The following is a 7,881-nucleotide window of genomic DNA, read 5'->3' as shown; positions in this document are numbered from 1 at the left end:
AGATCTACTAATCCCTAATTATCGACTTTAATTTCCAAGGAAGCTAGAGAAATTTCAGAAAGTTCAGTTCCAGGAAAAGAATTACTGGAAGGAAGACGATTCAAAGTTTTATGCTCTTCAAACAAGCCCAGCCCCCCAGTGGCCGGTATGTCTGCGGACTTACAACGCTAGAATCCGGGTTTCGATACTCGTGGTGGGCAGAGCACAGATATCCCATTGTGTTGCTTTGTGCTTAACTTCAAACAAACAATCAAACAAGTTCCCAGCGGCTTAGCCATAAATTTCAAGGCTTACAAAGCTAAATTTTGGGTTTCGATACCCTCAGTGGGCAGAGCACAGATAGCCCATTGTACAATTTTGTGCTTAATAAGAAAAAAACTCTTGAAACCAATAAAATGATAAAGTTTAATGCAAGAGGAAAAAAAATCGGTGATCAACGTTACAGCTAAATGATGGTCGTTTGCCGACACATTAGACACATAGTTCTTTTAGAGTTGAGTTTATCTGTTTCTTTAAAATCTAGGCTTTATCTCTCTATGTCTGCATTTGTTTGTTAACCGGACAATACAAGGATCAATTAGATTCATTGGACCTTACCACCCGCTTTTAGTTATCCAACTTCAACAGTTTGTACTCCAGTTACCACTAAACCAAGCTTTTCAGTTTTCATCTGAGATAAGCTGTCTTGGGACTTAATGTTGGCTATCATATGACAGTTTTCTTTAATTTATCTAACGTGGCATTATCTGAAACTAGTCAAAGAAACGGTCTTTTATAACAACGTTTTTGTTAGACGGACATCCTCCATCTTGCGTCTTTTGAAACTAAGAAATATTCCTGCTCTTAATGATTATCTTGCAGACTAACTATGGCTACATCTGCGCATTTATAGGGCTCAGCAGTCATACAATACATCACATGACCATACATTTTGCATATGCGTCTAGTTGGAGTATTGTGCAAATCTGGTGGTTCTAACAAAATAGCCAGTGAATGAATATCTACTGTTTACGCGATGCTCGTTACTCTTACAGAGCTCTTCAAGCCACACTTGAAGACCTTGAATACAGATTTGATGACTTGAGGGAAACAAAGACTCACATTGAAGAGTGGATGAGGCAGGTTCCTCCTTCAATTCTTTTGGAACAGGAGAAGAAGGTAGTCATTTTGCAAGACTCATAATAAAGCACACACACATACTCCGCCTTGTCGATTAAATCATAATGAAACGTTTTATAGTAGACGTATAACCGGTAAACAAAATATTTTTATATACTGCTCCCGTAAGTATAGAAACCAAGATTCTCAAACAAAATATTATTTTATTAATTTCTGTTTTATATATGTCGAAATAATGAGGCTTATTCTTCTTAATATTATATATAGTAGTAGCAGTATCTGGTATGTAAGTTGAATAATATGGATGTTGAGCTAAGGATTCTTCTACAGTAGGTGTCTGTGACTTGTTGGCGATAAGTTAAAAAAAAAACGAACAGTACGCATTACATCTGTTTTTCAAATAATATATTCAAAAAAAGTTAAACGTACGCACAAACTTCTTTACACTATGCATATCATAGTTGCGTATTAAACACTATACAGTTTTTTTATTCTTGTCAAAGTACACTTAAGCTAATTCAATCATTTTAGAATTTAGTTGACAAGCTGTACTATTTTTATCTTAAACACTATCAGTGAATAATTCACTTATTCATTTTCTTCTCTCTCTTTTATTTTTATTTTTATCACAACAGTATCAGCGTATAATTCACTTATGCTGCCTCGTTGAGTTATCGCAGTTGTATCCTGAACTTCCAATACTCGTCTGCTTTTTCGTATTTAGGCCTACTTTCAAATAATCGTCTGCTTTTTTGTGAAAGTCCACACAGGCATGTTCAATTTTTGTTATACATAAAGTTAAAGAATGACAATAAATTGAACTTTTGTTACTAAAATCAAAGCATCAGGAGTGAAACAAAGTGGCGATCAAATAGATATGGGACATGTTTTATATGACTAATATATTAGTCTCTTGAACAATAAGTTTAGTCTTCGTGTTGGAAATAAATGTTTGTTGCATTAAGAATTTCTGTTGTATATATTTCAATTGAGTTGTGCGAAAAAGGTACAGACGAGCTAGGTAAATACGACAGATACCACATTACCAAATACTAGTAGGTTTAAGTTTCGTTAAGCCTTGTGTAAGGAGCATAAGTAGCCATTTCTTCCGATTGTTGAGTGAAATCTAATTCAATTAAAATGAATACGCTTGGTGTAAAAATAAAATAAATAATTTAATGTTAATAAGTAGCTATTTCTTCTGAATGTTGAGTAAAATTTAACTCAATTAAAATGAATACACTTCGTTTAAAAATAAAATATATAATTTAATGTTAATAGGTCATAAAACCTAATTCTGGTATGTAATAATAATTGATAAATGTAATGGTTATTGATTAATAACTTACATATAATTGATAAATATTACAGCTCACTAACGTAATCTCGTTCACACCGAAACAGTTTTTGTTTAAGCATTTTGATTATAGGAATATCGTTTCAACCACTACAATATTTCTGTTATATTCAGCCCTGGTATCATTGAGCCTTGGTATCCAGTGAAAGGCTTCGTCAGCGCTGGATATAGCTGATATACTGTTGTTGACATATTATTAATTATTCTTTACTTTCGCTCATAAGTTGTTATACTTTTGTTAAGCTTATTGTTCTAAAATCGGATTCTTGTGGCTCATTCATGCAAACTTATTTTTGTAATTTTTATTGTATTACATTTAATGAAGAATTTCTAAGCACATGATCAACTTTTTTCTCCTACTTTACATCATTCCAGATAGGTGACCTGTATATCAGGATAAACAATGTTCTTCGAGCATTTTATGAAGTTTTGGGAAACATGGATCTGGAACAATCATCAAGTCAGTTTAAACCTGCACTGGACGCCTATAAGGAAGGAGCAAGTTTTGCACTGATGGGGAAATTTCGTAAAGAGTTCTTAAATCTTCAAAGGAAACTGGTAAGTAAAACAAATAGCGTATTTACCACTCTATTCCTTAAATGAATTCAAATATTTAGGTATAATATGTTCTATAGTAACCTTGGAAACGAATCTGCTCACAAATTATAGATGGGTAGTGAATGGATGTATGAACTGATGGATAGATAGATAATAGATACTTGATATTTTTTATTAAACCAACCAACCAACCAGTTTTTTATAAGGAAATAAAAACATATTCATCCATTGCATTATTTACATAACAAATTTATCTATAAATAATTATTACATACTGCTACACATTTAAAATAGTTTTTTTTTTTTATATAATTTCGCGCAAATCTACACGAGGGCTATCTACGCTAGCCGTCCCTAACCTAGCAGTGTAAGACTAGAAGGAAGACAGCTAGTCATCACCATCAACTCTTGGGCTACTTTTTTACCAACGTCACATTATAATGCCCTCACGGCTGAAAGGGCGAGCATGTTTGGTGTGACAGGGATTCGAACCCGCGACCCTCAGATTGCGAGTCGAGGGCATATTTAAAATGGATGAAGTAATAGTTATAAAATGTTGAATTAAATTTGAATACTTTAGTAAAATATTCAAGCTGTAGTTTTGCAAATTTCAATCACATCATCAACTATTATTTAGCATACAATGATTATTAAAATTATAAATATATATATATATATATAATCATATCTCTCAGGAAGGGAAAAAATTAATAAATTATTCAAAAAGAGGAAATTTCACAATATTTTGATCTATAATAGATAGATTTTAAAATTATATACATTGTCAGTTTACAGACATTATAATATACTATAAATGTGTTTTTCTTCTTTATTTGTTTGTTTCAGGATATTATTGGTAAGTTAGAAAACACGAAAGATATCACCTCAGCGTAAGTATCAAAGTTATACTTTGAAATTAATATCAAATATCCGTTTGGTCTAAGACTGCTGGATTAAACGAAAACCAGCACATTTGCCTCTGTTTTTTACCCTTCTCAGTAGAATAAAAAAATCTAATACAGTTACTATGAGCACGATAACATGTTTATTATTGAAGAACCTATACTGTAAAAAGTTAATTCTGCTCATTTTCTTCTGTTTTTACCCTTCTCAGAACAATACCAAAAGGTAACACATGTACTACAAACACGATAACATGTTCATCATTGAAGAACCTATACTGTAAAAAATTATTCCGAACATTTTCTTCTGCTTTTGCCCTTCTCAGGAGGATAAAAAACTAATACAGTTACTACTAACACGATAACATGTTCATCATCGAAGAACCTATACTATAAAACGTTAATCCGCGCATTTGCTTCTGTTTTTACCCTTCTCAGGAGAATAAAAAAATCTAATACAGCAATTTCACACGTTGCCGGGGGAGGGGGATGGAACGAACAAACAACTCTATATCATAAAAAGTGTAAAAGGTGCAATATCTTTTTTTTTTGTAGACAATTCACTTTTATGTAATCTCCTAGTGGGTCAAAGGTAAGTTTACGGACTTACAACACTAAACTCCAATGATCGATTTCCTCTGGTTGCCCCCCCCCCAGTGGCACAGCGGAATGTCTACGGACTTACAACGCTAGAAACCGGGTTTCGATACCCGTGGTGGGCAGAGCCCGAATAGCCCATTGTGTAGCTTTGTGCTTAATTACAAACAAACAAATAATTCTCTGGTTGAAAGAGTGGAGATAGGCTATTGTATAACCTTGTACTAAAACAAACACTTTTCTTAGAATTTTTTGTGTAGAAGAAAATGACCAGATTTTTTAGATATATATCCCCCCCCCCTCTATTATGCTATGTTTGCTACGTCTGTGGTATAAACATTTATATGAGAAGCGCACTTGTGTTTTAAAGCCGCTTATCCGATTTTTCCTCTTCCAACCGTAGGCATAAATTATGAGCCTTTAAATACGACTTACATGAGTTTGTCCAAAACAACTTTGCTTACGCTTAAAAAAAAGACAAAAGAATTCGCGAACTTTTAATTAGGTCAACGGCAGACGAGTTTTAACGGTCAGTTTGGAAGCTTCGTGTCCGCTAAATTTTCTGTTAATAGTTCCCGTAATACATCATTCCTTTAATGATATTTATTATTTAGCTGAGTTTGAAACTAGAAACACTGAGCACGAGACAGTTTGAATGAATTCCAAGTTAGATTTTCGTTCTTACAATTAATGGCAGAGTGCGTATACATCACAGGCCTTCGAAAGCCTGATTCGTAACCCGAACTATCGTCAGATTTTGCAATAGTAAGCAAAACTCTATCTGAGGGATGCTATTCTTCTCCAACATGCTCAGACCAGGCCCGTGGTCTTCTTCTGAAGTGACCCAGTGTGGAAAATAATTTGGGACCACTGGTCTGAGTCATTGAATATAATTCATCACTAAGCCTTTTGTGGTAGGTATATATCTGAGCTCGTGTACTGTACATATAATCCTTAGGTAATCTTTGCGATATTTTGTTACTATATATGATTATAATATATATATGTATATATATATAACTAGATATCTAAACATTATTTCCTTAGGCATACATCTATACAATGTGCTGTTAAGTAACAATAACGATATTTTAAATCACACACCATACAGACAACACAACTTGAAATCAACATTTGCTGTTACATAACAGAAGAAAGTGCCATAAAAGAACAGATAACAAAACGGTAATTTTATACGATGCGGTGTTGAAAAATAGAACATTTATTTCATATTTAAAACTTGCTGTAAAAATACGTCATATTTGGCTGTGTAAACATAGTTCACGCTGCTTTAACTACTTACAGTAATATTTCTGTTAACTATCAACAGTACTTGATATGTTATATAACTTTACTTACAGATTGCCCGTGATAACGTTAAGTTTCAAAATTAAGGCAATTGAGTGTAAATGAATTTTATTGAAGCAAGCACATTTTATCACTCCTCTGTTTTGTTGTTATATGTAAGTGCTCAGGTTTGATTTGTTTTCGAATTTCGCGCAAAGCTACACGAGGGCTATCTGCGCTAGCCGTCCCTAATTTAGCAGTGAAAGACTAGAGGGAAGGCAGCTAGTCATCCCCACCCACCGACAACTCTTGAGGTACTCTTTTACCAATGAATAGTGAGATTGACAGTGACATTATAACGCCCCCTCCCCCACGACTGACAGGGTGAGCATGTTTGGTGGGACGAGGATTCGAACCCACGACCCTCCGATTGCGAGTTAAGCTCCCTAACCACCTGGCCATGCCGAGCCATGTAAGTGCTCAGAAAATGAAAAAGCTTATCTGTCCGGGTTGTGTATCATAGTATCAGCAGATAGTAATAAGCTCTGTGTAAGTGTGTTCTGGTCAAATATGACTCCGTTCTTGAACTTGGCTCTAGAGTACACAGTAAATTAACCGTTTTTACATAAATCAAAGCACCATATGGAAGAAAAATAGTTAATTAGATCAACATACACTTAATATTTAAAAGAGACAAGATAAATTTCTATTTTAAGAATGCGTTGATGAGTCGTGTTATAAGAAAATAGAGTAGTTTGTCGTCGCATGTTTTCTTTTGTCATCCAAATCCCAGAATAAAACTCAATCCAAAAATTTAGTTTTTCGTTTTTATATTGAGCAAAGTAGAGAGAATAGCAAAGCTCTCACATTCAAGAGTTTGGGTTTTTTCTCTTTCTTTTTCGCTCCATTCCTTTCTTTTAAAAACACTTGGCTAATTGAATGATATCGTTAACTTATCTCATTCTTCAGTTTCATAGTGTCAAACTATTTAATTTTTGATTTCATTTCACTTTTTATGATTGTTTTATAATATTTTGATATTTATACCTAGCAATTTATTTCTTTGCTATGTTGCATTCTGTTTCAGAGGAAAGGCAGGGAGGAACGGGAAGCAGTACTTACATTGAATGGGGCAGTAAGATGTGCACTAGTGCTTTATCAACAACTTTGCACTCGGGATATATGGCAGCCACAAAAGAGGCTGGAGTAGGTGGCGCTGTGTCCTACCTGTGTCTTCCTGAAAACCCTCAGTTAGAAAATAGCCCAGTAGTCACAGCATCAACAAGTTTACAAAGTCCTGTGAACGGTGTCCGTTATGGACTATTAGACGCTGGATTGCCAGACGTGGAACTAAACAAAAATCTTTATACTAAGGGAGTGCCGTGTAGTCTCTGTCATCTACATAGTGGTATGAATGTGCTGACCATTCCTGGTAAAGATGGATGCCCACAAAGTTTCATGCAGCAGTATGCCGGATATTTGATGGCCAGCCAAGATGGAGGCCAAAGGACGGAGTATGTCTGTGTTAGAAAAGGAGCTACTTTCCATGAAGTAAATGGCTTACTACCACGAGCAGGAAATAATTTGGCTTTAGTTGCTGCTAAACCTGGAGCCCTTCCAGCAGACAAATATCCCGAAAACAGCTTGATCCCATGCGTGGTGTGTTCTACAATGTACTAAATACAGCAAAGCCTTCGTAAACCAGAACATTGTCTACAAAATAAATATATAACGCTATCGAAACATATCTTCTAAACTTATTTAAAGAAAATAGGCAGTTGTTGATTGGATGTTGCAAACAAAATAAATTGTGAAGCTTATTTTATAACTTTCTTAATTTGATTGCTTGATGAATATCTCACACTATCAATATCCTTCCATTTATATGAGAAAAAGAAAATTGTTCATAATAACATATCATACCTGAAATGAACACAGACAAGGTAAAACAAACACACTGCTCGAGTAAAGTAAAAAATAATCGTAATTTATATTATAGCAATGACATGTAAAGAACACTGTTATAAGATAACGTCAATTATCTCCATTGTTAGGAAAATC

General features: G+C 34.4%; 2 protein-coding genes across 2 annotated transcripts in view; both read left to right on the top strand.

The window, feature by feature from the left end:
• LOC106459424 overlaps positions 1-610 on the top strand; it is a 10,812-nt gene extending 10,202 nt beyond the window's left edge. The window contains exons 5-6 of the mRNA XM_022385916.1: positions 39-145; positions 524-610. Coding sequence (XP_022241624.1) covers positions 39-145; positions 524-610 — 194 coding nt within the window. The remainder of the gene's footprint in view (positions 1-38; positions 146-523) is intronic.
• Positions 611-993: 383 nt separating this feature from the next.
• On the top strand, positions 994-7,645 carry LOC106459423. Its single transcript, XM_022385915.1, has 4 exons — positions 994-1,158; positions 2,852-3,034; positions 3,881-3,890; positions 6,908-7,645. Exons 1-4 carry the CDS (start codon positions 994-996, stop codon positions 7,498-7,500), a joined length of 951 nt encoding a protein of 316 aa, XP_022241623.1. The 3' UTR covers positions 7,501-7,645.
• Positions 7,646-7,881: the final 236 nt, after the last annotated feature.

The sequence above is a fragment of the Limulus polyphemus genome, unplaced genomic scaffold (genome assembly GCF_000517525.1).
Source record: "Limulus polyphemus unplaced genomic scaffold, Limulus_polyphemus-2.1.2 Scaffold606, whole genome shotgun sequence".
NCBI lineage: Eukaryota > Metazoa > Arthropoda > Merostomata > Xiphosura > Limulidae > Limulus > Limulus polyphemus.
This window is presented reverse-complemented; position numbering and strand designations above follow the sequence as displayed.

Bases quoted from the DNA above. Each gene is read 5' to 3' on its own strand.
- LOC106459423 (XM_022385915.1), top strand. From the start codon at position 994: ATGAATATCTACTGTTTACGCGATGCTCGTTACTCTTACAGAGCTCTT. The intron at 1,159-2,851 runs GTAGTCATTTTG...ACATCATTCCAG, and splicing joins TTTTGGAACAGGAGAAGAAG to ATAGGTGACCTGTATATCAG.